This window comes from Engraulis encrasicolus, chromosome 1 (genome assembly GCF_034702125.1).
Source record: "Engraulis encrasicolus isolate BLACKSEA-1 chromosome 1, IST_EnEncr_1.0, whole genome shotgun sequence".
In the NCBI taxonomy this organism is placed as follows: domain Eukaryota; kingdom Metazoa; phylum Chordata; class Actinopteri; order Clupeiformes; family Engraulidae; genus Engraulis; species Engraulis encrasicolus.
Window position 1 is genome coordinate 39,572,494 of NC_085857.1, and position 18,968 is coordinate 39,591,461.

The 18,968-nt window shown below is 43.0% G+C and overlaps 2 protein-coding genes across 3 annotated transcripts in view; both read right to left on the reverse strand.

Moving 5' to 3' along the window:
* ubn2a (ubinuclein 2a) overlaps window positions 1–3,200 on the reverse strand; it is a 28,749-nt gene extending 25,549 nt beyond the window's left edge. For both annotated transcript variants that reach the window (XM_063201961.1, XM_063201953.1), the window contains exons 1-3: window positions 2,639–3,200; window positions 1,736–1,846; window positions 318–434 (exon numbers count right to left, since the gene is read on the reverse strand). In XM_063201961.1, coding sequence (XP_063058031.1) covers window positions 318–434; window positions 1,736–1,846; window positions 2,639–2,935 — 525 coding nt within the window. In that variant the 5' untranslated portion in view covers window positions 2,936–3,200. The remainder of the gene's footprint in view (window positions 1–317; window positions 435–1,735; window positions 1,847–2,638) is intronic.
* A 763-nt stretch (window positions 3,201–3,963) lies between these two features.
* Window positions 3,964–16,553, reverse strand: ift56 (intraflagellar transport 56). Its single transcript, XM_063221102.1, has 18 exons — window positions 16,322–16,553; window positions 15,642–15,788; window positions 15,414–15,506; window positions 13,878–13,992; window positions 13,492–13,541; window positions 13,106–13,251; window positions 12,303–12,474; window positions 11,333–11,407; window positions 10,941–11,043; window positions 10,686–10,741; window positions 10,451–10,504; window positions 10,115–10,178; window positions 8,318–8,406; window positions 7,889–7,972; window positions 7,392–7,461; window positions 6,670–6,776; window positions 5,575–5,708; window positions 3,964–4,588 (listed from the first exon to the last, which is right to left on the reverse strand). Exons 1-18 carry the CDS (start codon window positions 16,322–16,324, stop codon window positions 4,474–4,476), a joined length of 1,677 nt encoding a protein of 558 aa, XP_063077172.1. The 5' UTR covers window positions 16,325–16,553; the 3' UTR covers window positions 3,964–4,473.
* Window positions 16,554–18,968: the final 2,415 nt, after the last annotated feature.

Consider the following 18,968-nt stretch of genomic DNA (forward strand, 5'->3'; position numbering starts at 1 on the left):
AATATGCTGCTGAAAGCGGTCATAAATACTTTAAGCCTGTGCACGGAAAGGAGAAAGCCATTGGAGTATCTGTTTTTCTCTGTTAATATAAAAACATCAAAGCAGAGTTTTCAAAAATCTCCACTTTTGTCAGAGTTTTTTAAATAGATTTGTTTTCAGAGGGAAAACGTCTGTTTCTGTGTAAACGAAAGGCACAAAGGAAGGGAGACGTCTTTGTTTTTTCAAAATACCTGAGTGTGCGTCAACAGTGTTAAAAGAGTGTTAAACCTCACAGGTTCTGCTATAGTTTAAAAAGTGTGCGGATGAGTTGTACTCACTGCCTCAGAGTTATCGATGAACGGGTCGGTCTCGTCGTATCCGAAGCCGATATCGATGAGGTCCTGCATGCGGTCCCTCCTCTTCTTCTTACCGCCAGCGGCGGCAGCAGCGTTACCCTGGCAGGTGGATATAGAAGAAAATGCAGTTTGTTTCTGGGGATCAGGATCAAGATTCAAAAAGCTTCATTGTTCAAGATTCAAAAAGCTTTATTGTCAGACATTTTGCCAATGTGGGAACATTGTCTTTGAAACTCCAACTCCCATTGTCATTGTGACACAGCACTCCATAGCACACAAGTGTACACTGCACACAACAAAATTGCATTCATGCCTCAACCGTGTAAGGGGGAAGCCCCCGATGGTACCCAAAAGGGAGCAGTGCGGCGAGACGGTACCATGCTCAGGGTACCTCAGTCATGGAGGACGATGGTGGAGAGCACTGGTTGGACCTGGCGGGTCAGGAGTCGAACCGGCAACCTTCGGGCTACAAGTCTGACGCCCTAACCGCTTACCCATGACTGCCCTAAATAGTCTGTGAATACTTGTTTGTCTCTGGCTGGCGGGAATCCCTAACTCCTCGTTCACACAGGCACCGTCTGCTGACCAATCCCATTGACTTTTGGATGGGGAGGCAGCGAAATGCATAGGGGTACTGACAGTTCTGTTAGCTACGGCAAAATGTTCAGAATTTTAAACTTTTTCAGGCTGCAACAGATCCGTCAGCTAATCAGACCACATGCAAGCATGTAAAGGCAACCTCCCATCCATCAGACACGCCTATGGTCATTCATCAGGGAATGGTGCCTGTCAGCCCGTGTGAAGCAAGGGTTACTCCTCGTTCACTCTGTTTTTATTTAACAAACAATACATGTATGCATGCAGTCTGACTGGCTTATGGATCCGTCAGAGCCTGAATAGTTGAACATTTCAGAATATTTCGGCGGCAGTAATAAAGACGGCACCACAATGCATTTCAGGTCCGCCCCATGCAATGATGCAAAGTCTCTGGGATTCCTCCATGAACGGTGCCAGTATGAACCAAGGGTAAGTTCACCTGCTAGAGGCCGGGCAGGACCAGAACACTGTGTTTCACACATTTTCCCATTCTCTTGGGCAGCTTTCAAGTCTACAGCAACTCTGCCAACACATTTTTTAAACGGTGACCATACATCACATGTCACTGAAAGCCTTACAAACTAAAAGCACCGGTTCACATTTATATGACATCATTGATCTTGATTTAAACAAGGGCAAGGTCTGCAGCGTGATTAATCAGTACTTGCCGTTTTCTGCCACATCAGTGTTGATCAATTCAATTCCCCACCAGAATAGGCTAGGGTAGAGTATGATGACTGACCACTTTGAAATGGTGGGATACCCCTAACGCTGCGGAAAACGTGGGAGAATGATATACTCACATATTTATTCTCAAACTTCTTGGCCAAAGCTTCCACTTGCATGCGCTCTCTCTCGTCGTCATTGAATGGATCATTTGGATCAGGGGCTGGTTTGGGAGTCTGGCGTTTCTTCTGCGAAAATGTTAGATAAGCAGCACATTCATGCGATAGGGTCACTTTGGCAGTTTGATGACACCTTGGCATCTACATCCGCCTCGATGTCATTCAACCAAACGCTTCATCGCGCGTTTCATTTTGACATTTTTATTGCTCGCAGAAGCTGACAGATAGGGTAAAAGTAAGCGGTGCATTCTTTTTGGTTTCTATTGTAGTAATTTCACGAGTTGTCAAGTCAATGCGGGCTGCCATCACGAGACACTGTGCCCGGATAATTGTCATCCTCCGTCCTTCCGGTGATTCTTTATAAAGAGCGTTTAGGCCTAGCCCATAACAACACGTATGTAAAGTGGCCACCAGCACATGCACTCACAGGCATTAGCTGACAAGCTAGCTTGCTACCAGCGAAACCTTTACAACTTTCTGGAGTTGTTGTTGTGGTGAGCAAGTGTTGAGTTACTCAGACGCCACAGATTAAAAGTTAACCAACTCCCCATCTTCATAACAGTGCAAGTTGAACACGAAACGCAACTACACCTGTTTCACTAGTAGATTAATAAAAACAAGGTAGGGCCATGCACTCATTCAAAGGTATGTGAATCGTCCCAACAACTTGCGCTTGCTAGCGTTAACAAGCTAATCTGTTGCAGTATCTGGTAAAGAGCAAAAACTGCTCGAGGTACTTCAACACATGATAACTGTTGGCAATACATAATCATTTAAGGCCACTTCCCACAACTAAAGCGAGTTTTGCCAAGATAACACACAGATGCGCTTTAAATTGTCCAAGACAAGGCAATTGCGTACCTGAAGGGATTGAATGAGTTCGCTATAATTGAACTCGGCCGACGTCTGGTCGTTTGGCTCGGTGAGAGAAAGGTTTAATCGCACGGTTGCCCTGTTGGGCTCAACGCTGTCTCTGTCGCTAGTTTTGCCGAACAATCCGCCACCTCCTCCCGTACTGGGCACTGACTTGCCAATCCCCACGTCTCCATCAAAGTTTGTATCGGCCTCGTCGTCCAACCGGCGTTTCCTAGATTCCGTGGCTGGACCAGCAGCAAAGGCCGACAGGGTGACAAATTGTACTTTTCTCGGTTCGGCCATTTGGATGTGCAGAGCTGTCTCAACCTCGCTCAGGACAGACAGCGACACAGAGGGTTACTTCGCGAAACTACTTTAAATAGGCGAATTAGAGGGGTTTAACCTGGATGGAAGGGGTATTTAGAGGCTGGTAAGATGCAAGGGTGTCCTCTGCACCTTACGATTTGAATTCCAGGGGAAGAGATGGTCGGGGAAAAGTTGTTTTTTCAGTAGCTGCTCGCATCCTCAATTGCTAGGGGACCGAGGCATTCAGGACAGCCATCTTGGATTTCAGGAGTAAATAAAATATCAGTGAGGTCGATGGGCCTGCGCGAAGAAAGAAACCGGAAACGGCGTGATCGTTAAGGGCAGAACGTCCAATCAGTTTATTCATACCGTTGAAACCCACCCCCTATAATAAAATACTATAATAAAATGATAATAATAATAAGGTAATGCGTGAACTTTTTCCCAACTGTGTCGATTTCGATGCGTGGTATTTCAAAAAGTCAGTTCATCAAGAACATATAATTGGTTTCCGGTATGGTACATCCGTGGCAAGTGGCAGCACTCATCTTGTCAAACATTTACAGGGGGGAAAATGCCCATTCGGATTAAAAAATGTTTCATTGAGGTAGGAGCTATCTGCGCCTGCCAGCACAGCTTCAAAAACAACAGACGCCATATTACACTGTCTTCGAACGCCATCATGTCCCATCACTGTCGATAAATATGCTAGTGGTGCTGAGACATGATTTCACCTGCGCCCAGGGTGCGCCTTCCATTAAAACCGGACAAAAGAATCAAACGTCAGACTAATGATGAAAGTGGGATTATTTATTGAGTTGCATTAGCTAATTGAGCCATTCATTTGAATATCGTATGTTGACCACTTGTTGCGTTATTTTCTTGCGCAATGTTACTGACTCAAGATGTCAAGTGCTAGTTCTGTTCAGTCACTGATCAATTCAGTACAGTTAAGTGGGCTGCAGTGACTGCACGCTTTGTGAAAATGTCCTTAGGGCATAGAAAAAAACACACCACCCGCAATCTATACAATAAAAATATTTACTGAGTCATATAGGTTGTATAAAATGTGACAGAACAATACACTGGTATATTGAAGACTTCAGAAACAAAACATATAGTTTAGTTGAATGTAGTTGACATTCATCCAGCAGCAAACTACTGGTTTGATCATACTTTGATTTAAGTTGCTGTGGGCAAAAATACTGATAAATACATTTATTTGCAATGTGTCTGTCGCAAAATGTATGTCTTCATAGAGTACACATGTCAGTTTCATAAAACTCTTTCCATCTGAAATGAAATGTAGAAGGAAGCATATGTGACCCCAGTACATGTTACACAGAGGTCCTTGACAACTCTCGATACAAAGTTCACAAAACACCACCATTTGCATTTTTAATTAAGTACGTAATCAGTGACATGATGACAAACATATAAATACCCATTTGCCTGCCTGTAACGTGTGTTACGCTGACAGAAGTAACAAAAGGCTGTTAAGTCCCATTCATTTTTGCACATCCCTTTTGGAAGGGTTATGATAGGGAAACCCTGTTGTCTTTGGCCCACTTCTTTAATATCCGGATGATGTACTCCACCTGCGGGTTGCCGGTGCTTCTCAACATGGGGAGGACTTCTTTCAGGGTCTCTCTACACGGGACAATGAGAAAAAAAAAACGTCAATGCCATATTTGAAACCTCAATTTTATAATGTATTTTAAGATATATTTTTTTTGTCTTTTTGACTTTATTTATGATAGGACAGCGAAGGTGGTGACAGGAAGCAAGTGTGGTGAGATAGACGGGGAAGGGCCGGCAAAGGACCAAGGCCGGGAATTGAACCCGGGTCAGCCGCATGGTAGATGAGTGCCCTAACGTCTGGCCACGGTAGGGACAACTTTATAATGTTAAACTTAAAGTAAGTCACATTAGGATGACGTGAACAGTTAGCAGACACTTTTCTCCAAAGCGACTTAAATTGTGACATAAAATGATATAATGAGTAGCATAGAACATGTGGAGGAAATGCAGAGTACACAGCAGGGATGTCAAAGTCGGGCCCGGGGGCCAAATCCCGTGGAGTCATTTTATTCGTCCTGTGAGATCATTTCAAATGTTTATTACAGTTGGTCCTTACACACCATTAATGTACAGCGTAAAAATACTTCAACATGAAATTTGGTGTGTCACAGGATGTGCAGGCACATTTGAGCTACCATATATGATGGGAAGAGTGTGTGTGAAATGTAACTATGTGTATTGAGTGCACGCATGCGCAAATTTACAAAAAAAAATAAAAAATACAATTAATGTTGAGTTCGGCGCGCTACTTCATTACAGATTTTGATTTTGGCCCTCAGTCAATTTGAGTTTGACACCACTGATATAAAGAGTAGAGTACAAAGGAAAGCGAATCTGGTGCCACACGGATGCCTATTTTTTGTTATGTATTTTTTCAGTGCAGTAAGACTAACATTTCGACATGCGTCTTCATCAGAGTCCTCGAGAGTGTGGCACCAGATTCTCTTTCCTTTGTACTTATAATTTAGTCCTGCTCTGGTTGCACCGGATTGTTAATTTAGAAGCGCGGAGTGCGCATCTCCTTTGTTTTAAAGAGTACAGAGTGCTAGTCTTACCTGGACTCCCTCCCGGCCAGAATGAGCTGAAAGATGCCCACGCAGGCTCCCCGTTTCCCCTCCCAGTACTCGGGGCAGGGGTCCAGCCGCTCCAAGGCATCGAAGGCTTTGGCAGCGTAGTAGAACTGGCCCATCTACAATCACAAAGACCACTGCATTATACAATACATTACAATACAATACAGTATGTATGTATAATGTATTTATATAGCGCTGTAGCACAACAATGAAGTTGTCTCAAAATCGCTTTCCAAATACACATACACACCTACACATTTCCCACATCCACACACCAGGTCTGGAGGCTGCCGTATGGCGCCAATTGTCCAGGGTTTACGTGAGGAAATGCACACACACATACAAGCACAGCGGTAATGATAGTCCTAAAAATGTTACTCTGGAAGCCATCGTAAACATAGCATAAATAATTTCATAACATCAAGACCTATCCTACTAGTGTAGGAAGACTGTGTAGTTCTACATAATCTGAAAGAAGTTTGATTATGATTGTCAGATAAAAAGAACTGGTCACCAAGACCAAAAGATTGTCCAAAAGAAAAGTTTAGCTGTAAGCAACTACGTATTTTTGGAGAGTGGATATGTTTTGACGCTGAGCTTTTTCAGTTCTGAAATACATTACTCTGAAACAAAAGGTTCATTTGTAGGCAACTGGACTTCTTTTTGGAGCTTGGAGATGTTTCCTCTCTTAAGATGAGAGACTCTTTCAGTTCTGGAATAGAACAACTGGTCCCTGTAGAATCACCAAAACCACCAGTATGACTGTCAGAAAGAAAAGTTTGCAGTTGCTAGGCAACTGAACTTGTTTTTGAAGCTTGAGGACGTTTCATAGTTCTAATCTTGGTGTGGGAATGAGGTGTTTATCTCTGGAGAGTAGACCAGCTAGCTAGGTCAACCCCTTTCCACATGTCAAGGGGTGAAATGAGTGTGATTGAAAATAGTGAGCTCAGCTAAGAATATTGTAAGATAGATAAAACCCTTGGAACAGCACTTTGAATGCATGTATGTGACCATGAAGCTTCTTGAATGTTTAAAGCCTTGAATGGAACCGATTCAGACAGTTGATCAGCCACTGACCTTGTAGCAGTCGTTGGCAATGAGCTGCAAGAGGCTGACTGACTCTGAGGAGGTCTCCATCTTCAGGTACAGCTCCCAGGCCAGACGAGCCTTTTTATTCATGATGTCTGTATACAGGAGGGAGAGAGAGAGAGAGAGAGAGAGAGAGAGAGAGAAAGAGCAAACACACACAACACACAAGTGCAGGCGTTGAACCAAAGAAATGGAAAATAAGTCATTAAGGTCCACACAAGGGGCACTTTGATGAAGGATAACATGTCATGGTCAGTGCTTCAAGTGGAAAAAAGAGCAGATACTCAACTAAAAACAAAACAAAAAGTTGAAAATCAGTATTTTATACAGGTGCACCATTAAGTCCTGGGTGCTTATTTATGATTTGTTCATATTAAGCACAGATCACTTTGTAAAGGGAGCGTGCAATCATTCCTGCGCAAAGTGTGGTACATGTATAAACTTGTTCTTGAACGTAGAAATGTGCCTAAATGTACACGTCTGACCATGAGCGTGAGTGGAAGAACGCGAAATTGCAAATAATATTGACAGCACAGTACAGGTTAAAAACAAAAACAAAAACTCTTTGTTTTGAAAAAAATGTTGGGAGCTGACTTCTGAAATTGATTTGGGTTTTTTTGTATACAAAACAAAACAGGCAGGACAAAGTTGTATTACGTCTATGTGGTAATAATTTTGTCATTCTGTACATGCCATGGGTAGATACCTACAGCATCGAGTGAGCCAGCTCTTGTAGACATAGTCATTCCTGATCTTCTCATTCTGGATCATCAGGAGCACCTACAGCAACACAAACACAGCAAAGTCTCTTAAAACTGCAGCCTAGCCCCAAGAAGGCATTAAGTGTAAAAACTGATGTTAAATATGAGGGGGAAAAAACATAGAAAGATAACTAAGAGAGAGATAAGACATTGTGATTAGTCATCTGACATGGTGTTACTAGCAAATGGAGTATCACTATAGTGTCAACACTTCACGTCCTCAAAACGTCAACCAGCTGGCTTACTCAACTCATATTGTAACGTAACGTGTAACTTTGGGTGCAAGTAAAGATAGAGCACTTAAACTATGAGGGACACAGCTGTGTTTTTCACAGAAGTGCTTTTTCAGTTGCGATTGTAAGTGTAATTTCATAGAAAGGCACTTGCAAATAAATAATAAGAGAAAATCAGAGAAACACGAGATGTGATGTTGAATTCATTCATACCTCTTCAGCCTCTTTGTAGTTCCCCAAGGACGCCTTGGCTTGTGCATAGTTGAAGCTGAACGTGTCATCATTGTAAAAATAGCTCTAAAAATAAATGAAAACAAAGTTTAATAGAACTGTTTAACAATATGAACTTGAGGGGCGTGCTGTGGCACACCGTGTTGAGGACTTATAAATACCATAAACTGTACGTACTACGTACCTACCCCACTTTCTTCCCTATTCTATCATAATAATGATAAATAGAAGACTCTGAAGAAGACACACAGCGTCGAAACGTTAGTCATGCCTGCACCACAAAAAAACGTATCCAGACTTATCTTGGCCCAGTCTCTCTGAAGTGGACCAACGTGTTTTCTACCCCCGAAAAATACTTAAGAAAAACACACCAACACAAAGCAAACAAATCAAAAAAATTCAGGCCTTTACCTTGACAGAGTTCAGGTAGATGAGGACATCCTCAAACTGCCGCAGAAGAAAGAAACAGGAGGCCATGCACTGCCGCCCAGGGATCGTATCTTCAAGAGGACATGAAAGACACATCCCAGTCAAAAACCAAGAGCACAAAACGATTATAACTTAAGACATCCATAATTCATAATAGTATTATTACCCTATGGTAGTACGGTAAACGTGGAAATCTTTTTGAAAACCATTTTCGCACACTACTTTTTACTTTACATTTTTTCTCTTTTTTTTTCTTCCTTTTTTCAGTTTCATAGTACCTTTGCCATGTCATACTCCGCGCAAGATAAGTGAGAGGAGAGAGACAGAGAGGAAATACTGGATTGCAGCATGCCATATACTTTTTTAAATAGTTTAAAATTTTCCTTCAAGGCTCAGCTAACATATTTCTTCATTGGGCATGATATTCTCTTCAATGGCATAGGGAATGAATCATGCTTGCCCATCCTGAAGGCAGTGACGGATATGCCTACCAAAGGCATTGGCATGGCAGTATGAGGAAGAGGAAGAGCAAGGCCACCCGCTCTAATCCTAATCCTTAACCCTTCAATCTAACCCTAAGACAGAGGTGGGCAACCTCAAGCCTGGGGGGGCACATGCGTCCCACTGAGCCATGTCCCACATAGCCACGGAAGCCAAGAAAGACAACTTTTAAAATCCAAAGTGATACTCTAACTAACCCAACAATCTTAAAGTGGCTACCCAAGAGAGGGGCCTTGCGGTTTTGTACATAGGTTAGGTTACAGCAATTCTCTAAATACATTTCATTACAATGTGCAGGATTGAAATAACAAGTTGTGCCGGTGTACATTATTTCTTACTATTGACACAGGCAACTTGCCTGCGACACTTGGCCCTTTGCTCTTGCCCTAAAACTACCTTCAAAAACCAAGAGGAACTTCCTCTCCCATTGAGAGTGGCAACTGATCTTGATAAGGTTTTGTATTCATAGCTTCTGACAGATTCAAACATGCAGTGTTGCTTAATTAACAGTTTGGTAACAATTTGGCGAGAAATATCAGATAAAATGCCTTTACTGTCGTCATTTCTTTAAAAAAAAAGGACCTGACATGAACCTCAAGGGAGGGCCTTATCTTAACCTTATCTTTGTCGTTAGGGAGGGGTCTTGCAGAGTTTTCCATGGAGACCATCGGTCATGCACGCTACACACTCTTGTTTGCTTGTACTTTGTATGACAATTCTGTTTGCAATTTGTATTTGCTCTAGCATAGGGGTTCCCAATCTATTCCAGTTCGAGGTCCACTTGAAATTGTCACAAATGTTCAGGGCCCACCTCTGACCCAATAAACAATAAAACCCAAATAAATTGTCAATAGCAACACACGTTTTAGAGAATCATTTCAAGGCCCACTTGGAATACCTTCAGGGTCCACCAATCACTACTCTAGCACTTTTCCCCCTCATGACTTCAATCTCCAATGAGGAAAGCAACTGAATCAGCTGCATCAAGCATGAGTGTAGAAACAAGCTTGTAAGGCCGACACTACCATACTAGGTCCAAGCAGTATTAAGTTTGGGCAGATATGTAAACATTGTGGTGCATTGTGGGTAGAAAGCTGCCATATTTGTGGCCACTGTAAACTGTAAATTAGTGACCAGTTGTGTTACGTTAACGTCAGCAAATAGGAAGGAGGAAAAATGAATACTCCAGCAAAGGCACACTAATTAGAGATAGATAAGTCGATGGCTGGGTTAAATCCTCCTGACCTAAATACAAAGAAGGGTGCCATTAAAACTTACCACATTCACTGGCTGACCCTCCCACAAGTTGGAAGAACTGTTGAGCAATCTTTAGGTGTTCTCTCTGGGGGAAGAGGTTTTATTTGCCGTTAGCTGATCAACACAAACCCTCAGAGGCAAATGATGTAAAAGTAGAAGTATTCTTAAAGGGTATCTACCTCATTAGGTACAATGGAATAACTAATGTAGAAACGCTACAACATCAACATGCACTGCACTAGTGTTGTAATTACATCAGTAATGGTACTTCTACGTTATACACACTTCAGCCTGTGATATGACCATTTGATTTGGGAATATTACTACATTCTAGAATATCTATTTGAGATTACTCACAGATCCGATCTCCTGGCCCAGGGCAGCATTGACCACGCCTTTTAAAATGTACTCCTTGAAGACAGATAGAGCATGGAACGCATTAGATTTGTTCTCAAGAACGGCATTCATTTACTTCTAATGAGTGTGAAGAGAAATGCTTCATGTATCAATGAACCAGCCCTTTGGGTGGCTATTACATAAAGACAAAACAGAGCGAGAGAGAAAAAAAAAGCATGAGTAGGTTTGTTACTACCTGGGGTGTGGTGGGCTCAAGGTCTTTGATAAGATTGTAAGCCTCTTGAACATCATCTGTAGTGTGTAAACAAAACAAACAATAAGGGAACAAGGTTATTTTATGACAGAGACTTGAACACAAGTCTGCACAAATAACCAACACGTTAAGCATTAAAATTGAAGCAAGAGGGTCTTGAATTATTTTTGTTGCGAGCGGTGTAGCCTAACCTGTATACAGGAAAATGTAAAAGGAAATGAGCAGTGGCAAGCTGACCTTGTCTGAGGTAGTAGATGACCAGGTTAAGTCGAGCCTCTGGGATGACGTCGATCAGAGGTGGCAGCACCTGCAATGCCCCCTCGCCACCGCGAAACACTACCTGTAGAGTGGAGGAGAACAGAACCACAACAACCCATTATTCATAGGACTGGGGTGGGCCAGGTATTGCTCTGATTATCTGTATATCTGTCTGTCTCTCTGTCTGCCTGTCTGTGTGTGTTAAGTGTAAAACTAGTACATACGATTTCTGGGGGTGGGTGGGGGGTAAAATCAAAGTTAAGTTTAAGAAAGTAAAAGTAAAGTTAAGTGACAGCGAAATAAACCATAATATGTAAACCATTATATATAAATATAAACTCCATAATTTGTCAGCTGAAAAGCACATTTACCAGATTGTGCCGAATCAGCTCCTTGGCAAATTCAAAAGAGCTGGAGGAGATGTCTATTAAGTTCTTCAACTCGGCCTGCCAGGGAGAGAGAGAGAGAGAGAGAGAGAGAGAGAGAGAGAGAGAGAGAGAGAGAGAGAGAGAGAGAGAGAGAGAGAGAGAGAGAGAGATGGGAGAGAGAGGAGAGAGGATACAAAAAGGAGCCGGATGTAAATTCAAGATTCAAGAGTTTTCTGATCATTGTCAAACAAGGCAAACAATGAAACTGTGTGTGGAGCATGAAAACTCTGTAGGTTTCAAGAATATCAGCTGAGGTGGATCTGCTCCTTGTCCGACATGAATTCTCCTGGTCCGCCAACAGTAATAGACATCTTTAGCTGTAAAACTTACTGTGCTTTGGTCAGACCAGTAAATATTAGTTGATTACTTCGTAGATATTCACGAGAAGATCAAATTCTGGAATGGGCAGCTTGGTTGCAAGCAGTAGCATAGTTGCAATGTCTGCTCTGGCTACAATGCTTACTACTCTACCTTTAGGTTGACTCAACTCTGCAGCTTTCAGAGGGCGTGTTTTGCTACACCTTGATGCATAGTGGTGGCAGAATATTAATATATGTTCTATGTATGTCTGCTGTTGCCCAGTCTTGCACTTTATCTGTATGGGTATTGTATAGGTACTCTAGGTGTAATGTATGTATATTGTCTATGTCTAATTGTCTATGTCCACACCTACAGTCTAGACTAGAGTCTATGTCTGTCTGCATGGGAAAGTAAGAAACGTAATTTCAATTCTTTGAATGACCAGCGCATGTTAAGAAATTGACAATGAAACCGACTTGAACTTGATAACTTGAAGCGTAGAGATGAGGCCTGACGTATGAGTTACGATGTGTCGACTATGTAGCCCCCCTGTAGGTTCGTAATGCTTTCGGGAAGCGTTGCTCAGGCCATATTTGTCACAGAGTCGACTCACCTCTGCTGCTTTGCCGTTGTACAAGCGGAAGTGGTTGCAGGCTTTGAGGTTGAGGGCGATGGTGGAGTCGGGGATGCTCTGCAGGTACACGGCCAGCACCTCCTGTGACACGTCGTAGTAGTCCAGCTTATAGTAGCACAGCGCCACGTACACGTTCAGGGCGAGGAAGTCCCTAGACAGAGCAAAGGAGAAGTGAGAAACTACCTTTTAATACCACTTCAAATTAGGGCTACGCTGGAGTGGAAGTACAAGCACTACATGAATGAAGCTGACTTGTTTAGAAGTGGAAATGTTCTTAACCCTGTAAGGTGTTATGGTGTATTGGACCTGTTTTCAGTTTTTTGCTTGACAAACATGTGAATGGTATGAACGTATGAATTAGTATTCTTCCACACTGACATTCACTGGCTTTGGTGCATTTTCTGTGGGGAATATGAACCTGGAAAAACATAGTGGACCCCACAAAACACAAACACCTTACAAGGGTTAAACTAACATAGTTAAAGGCACCTTGAGTGATATTTCTGTGGTATTTTGAAGTGGCCATGTGGTAAATAGAATTACAAAGTCACTCAGACAGGGTAGCTGACTGTGGTATAATTTAAATTCCCATTTTGTGATGGGAAGGTTCCGGCTTCAAATCCCATGATTGCAGTGCCCTTGACCAAGGCATCTAACCTCGCTTCCAGGGACCTTAACCAATTCCCAGTACACAAACAACTGCATGTTGCTTTGGATAAAAGTGCACGTCATAATAATGCTGGTCACAGTAATACCACTACTAGTAATAATCCTAATCTTGCCTGTTCTGCAGGAGTATTCGTTTGTAGATGTCAATGGCCTCCTGGTAGTGTGAGCGCATGTAGTGTATGGAGGCCAGGCTCAGCTGGTCTTCTGTAACGTCCTCCAGGTTCTGGTGAAAGCCCATCAACTTCTTCTCATCGTTGAACTGAAAACCACAAAATATGTCTGTGAAGATTCTCCTTCCTACAGGACATGTTATGCTAAGAGTTTAGCTGTAAGCCACAGATTCCCAAAAAGGGTATGTGTACCACGAGGGCTATGTGACCACACTGCTAGGGATACATGGGGAAAATGTAATAGCTTTTTAAAACTTGAAACTCTCATCTCATCTGACAGTATGACGTTTTAACCTTGCGATCTCTCTCACATTCATTTGCTACTGTACCTTATGGGCCAAATGGAAGAGGAGGCGGTTTTGAAGTTGACACTTGGGACCTAGAAAAAAAAAGATGGACGAAAGGTTGTTTTTTTCCCTTCTTCTTTAAGGACCATTCAACAATAAAAGTGGTAAAGAGTAAGAGAAACAATACTGGTAGGGAAAAAAGCAATGCCTAATTGAAGGTCCAGGGTAATCGAAATACAATGTTGGATGACTTAATTAAGTTAAGTTTACATTTTTGGAGTACAAACGCAATGTGCACTGTAGACCTTGCCTGATTGCCATAGACCTCAGAACTCGTTCGAGATTCTTGCGCTGCTTCACCGCTAGGGCGGCGCCCGGGTACTGTAGATCAACAGTTTTCTACTATATGGTAGAAACCCAAAACAAACCTTTCAATGCAGCTTCTTCCGCATCCTTGTAGAGGCCAAGGAAGAAGAGGGCACACCCCAAGAACACCCACACATCTTGGGGGCAGTCTGGCTTGGATGTAAGGGCCTTGTATTCCTGAGGTCAAACAAATAGCCACATAGAGAGAGAGAGAGAGAGAGAGAGAGAGAGAGAGAGAGAGAGAGAGAGAGAGAGAGAGAGAGAGAGAGAGAGAGAGAGAGAGAGAGAGAGAGAGAGAGAGAGAGAGAGAGAGAGTTACGTCTGTGGGTAGGCTTTAAAAAACTTCAGGTGCTCATCGGTGTCCAGAGGAATACATGTAGAGAGCAGAGAGAGGGGCCGAGGCACTCCGAAGTAAAGTTAAAAGTCCTTAATTTTTCTGAGTGATATAAGACTAAATTCCTGCTAGTTCCTTCAGTTTTTTTCTCTAGCCTTGCAAAGCCAGGCTCCACATTGTCGATGATCAATGTTTTCATTCTTTTACCATTATTGTAATGCTCTTTGGTTTTTTTGTGAAGCTCAGTGAATTGCCTATGTGTGTGAAATAATCTTAAAGTATGTAAAATACTAATAGAAATCAACTTGAAATGCCTTTGCTTATGTCTCGCAAAATCGTAATTCAGAAGTCATTCTCTCGTTTGCAATCGGGATGTCTAATGGGGGAAAGGTCCCTTAAAAAACGTTCTGCACTACTCTTAAAGTAGGACAGGAAGCACTAGAATAACGTCAGAAGTAGAGAGACTGCAACAGATGTCATGACAACACTAGTGGAATGCTATTACCAGGTTGCAAGTATGTAATACTAGAATACTAGCGTTGTAATAATACATATGTTACAGTGATTCTACGTCATACCACTTCATCACCACTGCATACAAGACTTCCAGAGATCCTTGATACATCCCTGCAGTACTATACATTAACTATATAAATCGTATTAGCCACACATACACGCAGTCAAAAATGGCTATTAAGTTTTCTTTATTTCTACCAGCCACACTGAATTTTCAGCAGCTTGTGGCAAGTTGGTGGATGTTCATTTAGAGGATGATCATTTACATCTCTGCCTCCAGCCCCAGTGTTCATATCACTACCTTCCTCCAGGTGGTTTCTCCAGTCTCGAGGCTCAATGCCATCAAGTATGTCTGTCAAAGCACAAATAGGTGACGAGAGGAGAACAAGGATGGAGGAGGTGCCATAGACGCAGGTCTGCTTGTGGTGCTCGGTTCCTCCACCCCCCCCCCCCCCCCCACCCCCCCAATTCCATCTTTCTTTCCTCCACTGGAGAAGAGGCAGCGACACTGTCTGAGGCATGAGGACTGAGGAAACCACTGGAGGAGCAGTAAGGACTTGCACCCCTTGTATGCACACACATCTTTTGTGTATATACCATTCCCATAAAATCACTCACTTGGTCAAGCATGAAACCAAGACACAGCCAAGTAACAGCACACTCAAACATCCATTATATAATGTGCATCACTTAAACATTTAAGTTTATGAGCCTGCAGAAACTGATTGAATGAATGGTTGATGGGTACCTCCATTGACCTTCTGTGGTCTCCGAGGTGGAAGGCGCAGTAGCCAATCCAAAGGTCTCGGTGCTCCTCGACGGCGCCACCATTCGGCTGAAACTATCACAGACAATGGGGAAAAACTGTTGATACTGCGAAACACTTGTCTCTCAAGCACTATTCCTGTGCGTGCGTGTGGCAAAAGGAAAACAACATAACATACAGCACATTGTTGCATGCTTGGTAGCAGTTTACCTCCAGCAGAGTCAGTGCGCCCATGTAGTCCCTTTGATTCAAGTAATCCTCCACTCGAGGAATTTTCTTCGTCTTGTTTTTCCGCTTCTTTTCAGCCACGCCGACAGGAGCATCGCCGCCCACCGCAGGCTTCACCCGAGATAGAATCTGATCCAAGACAACAGGTAGTTACTACTTCACGTGTCAGAAAACAACTTGCGCTTTCTGTTCTAGACTGAGTTTGTCACAAATAAGTCAGACAGAAGCACGAACTTGCATGGTGTATAAGCAAGATAGCTGGGCGTTTTCTTATATTCAATCTGTGTACAGTACCAGAGGGAAATGTAAGCGTGAACTTGTCAAACTACCAGCTAACTTCGGCTAAATTGTGTCATACCAATGATACAGTAAGTAAGACCTCCTTGTGTCATACATATCTTTATCTCTCAAACAACAACAAGCAAGTGACACTTTAAGGCTAGGAATAGAAAACCCGTCTCGTGTAGCCAATGTTACTTTTAATAACAAGATTGAAAATTAGCAATTTGGTGTTAGCAGAAGCTAGCTGCTGCGTTCAGAAATGCTGGATTTATGCCGCTGTGTTACAGCTCAAACATCATACATCTGTCTTGCATTCTTTTTCAGGATGTCAGGAACCCTAATTAAACTGTATTTTAGCAATTGCAGTGTTCAGGACTCACCATGATGGCCGAGTAGTTGTCTTGGAGTCAAAGCAAATGCTGCTTTCTGATTACCTTAGTTGCTAATCTCTAACAAACCATGTTAGTTTGTCTGACATAGTCGAAGACTTGATCAGTTGTCCAGGATCATTTTGACAAATACACAATTATAGGGGTAGCGATTATATGTAATTTAACATTAAGAAGACACATTCTTGAGTCAATGTTGTTGCACTGCTCAAATGATCTGCAGATGGAATGGTAGGAAATGCTTGTTGCTAGGCGACGGAAACCGGAAATGGGAGCTTTTGATTACCGACGCAGGTTGTTCAGAATGTGCAGAACAAACGAGTAGCATCCAACTGCAGTTTGCAGAAGTGGGCAGGTCTGGATCTCTGAGATCCCGCCCCTCCCATTTTGGATCTCGCCCCTCCTATTTCTCCTATTATGGTAGTCTGTACAGTCCCACGCCATCCCGACGTCACCCTATTTGAGAATTTGCGCCGAATGTCTTCTCCGGCGAATGCATAGTAGCCTACACTGTATTCTATGCACACAGTTTGTATCGTGTCTCGTCGTTTGGAGTGCTAAATAAGTAAGGGATAACGGCCGACGAGGTGACCGGTTATACGAAATTAATGGCGAGGCGGCGGCTTTGAACTTTGGCGACGCGCTCCGCGCGGAGAGAAAGTTCCCAGGTAGCAAAGTTTATCTGGCCCATTGTTGGCCCGATCCTTTTTTCGCGAGTGATAACAGTCGGCCCGATTTTGGCTTTGTCCGCGGCCCAATAATGGTCCTATTACCGTATGCCGACAGTGTCGGCTCAGTGTTGGCTCAGTTACTGCATGAGACTGTGTTGGTTCAGTTACTGAATGAAGTGACAGTTATTTTCAGTGTTCTATGAAGTGTTGGCTGAGTCACGGTAACCAGTGTTCCAGCCGAGCCGACTCTCAGCCAACAGTGCCGACATTCTGCCAAGATCGGGCCGACTGTTCTTAACGGTTTTTGCTACCTGGGTTGCCTCCGCCAAGCCATTCATTTCGTATAACCGGTCGACCTCGAAGGCCGTTATCCCGCTTATCTGCCGTTATGGTAGGGTACTTTTTTAAATCTATTATTGTCGGTAAAGTTGTAGGAACCATGTTCTATCAAGATAGAATATTGCTGTGCTGGCGTCCAACTTGACGCGCGTTTGGTAGCCGACGCTGTGATTATTTAATTTTCATTTGGCCCTATAGGCCTACTAGCCTACGTTGGGATGGAAGTTAAAAAACAAAAACGTGCGAAGCATTTCTATGCTGAATCGACATAGGGCCTATGTCGCATCACGCGTCTATTTCCCCCTGCTGATCATCACAGGCTAGCCACCTGTCAACTTCGTGCGTAAAAGAGAGAGAGATAGAGAAAGAGAGAGAGATTACCCACGCTAGGGTAATTTTTAATAACTCTCCCCTTTCCCTTCCCCTTTCACACGTGTTCCTTCCCCACAAGAGGGAGAGTAGCCCAATTTAGAAAAGGAAAATGTTTTCGGATCGATACAAAGGGAAGGCAGCGGGAAATAGCCTACATTTTAAAAAACAATGGGAGTGGAGCAGATGACGAGGTGACTCGTTTCGATACAATTGATGGCGAGGCAGATGCTTAGAATTTCGGTACAGGGTATTTTTGTCATCTATTGCTAGGCCTATCTGTAAATTTGTAACCTATGAATTATGCCAACTGCAGAATAATGTATGCGCACGTAGGCTAATCGGGCGTGCCTCTATCATATGCATGTAGGCTAGTAGAACTTTCAGGGCGACAGACTTGACAACCAAATGCATGAGTGTTTATTTCCATTTACATAGAATAATTTGTCCTTGACCTTACTTTCTCTTTCATAGTAAAGGAGAAGGGATTGATCCAATATGAAACGGTCTCTGCAACTGCTTTAGGTTCCATTGATTTAATGATAATGGTATGCGCTGTTAGACGGTTAAAAACAAAAGGTTAATGCTAAATGTGTCATGTGTCAGGGTGTCAGTTTGGAAGCGGGGCAGATGCGCGAAGGATACCAAAGGCTACTGCAATGGCCTGCTCAGAGTCCAGTCCCCAATCCTAAAGAGATTGTGGCGACAGCATCCAGGCTTTGGGACTTTGAAGAATGCATGCTTCGTTTTCAATGATGGGTACCTATGTTTAATTTCGAGCGGATCACACATGGAATAATTCGCCACTGCACAGGCGTTTTACTGCACTTTTCTTGTACCCATCTTTCGATTTTTAGAAACTGGCACCACATATCTGGTCTTCAAACTAAGATACTAAGAAGATACTAAGAAAATTATTCAAATTAGACCCATGCGTTAACAAATAGGCCTACTACATGTAGCTGTCCTTATATTAATTTCCCCAGGCTCGCGTGCTGTTCATCACGAGGTTCACTCAAAGCTCCCAGCTCGTGTTTCCTACACTCACCAAACCATTAGGCCTATACATTAGTGGAGTAGAGAGAATGGATCTACGATTTTATTTGTGAAAACTCTGCGTCTTTGCTCTGCACGGTGCAGTGACTTCCAGAGCTATTTTTCTTCCCGTGTAGAAGTTTAGCGCTGAATGACAAGGGGGAGGCAGTCGATGTGCTCAGGGGGGAGGAGGGAGATGTGCTCAGGGGGAGGAGGGAGATGTG

Excerpts from the sequence above, each read along its gene's own strand:
- ift56 (XM_063221102.1), bottom strand. Across the intron at positions 10,505-10,685 it reads TTGAGCCCACCACACCCCAG|GAGTACATTTTAAAAGGCGT; the intron begins GTAGTAACAAAC and ends TCTGTCTTCAAG. Across the intron at positions 8,407-10,114 it reads AGGGTCAGCCAGTGAATGTG|ATACGATCCCTGGGCGGCAG; the intron begins GTAAGTTTTAAT and ends GTCCTCTTGAAG.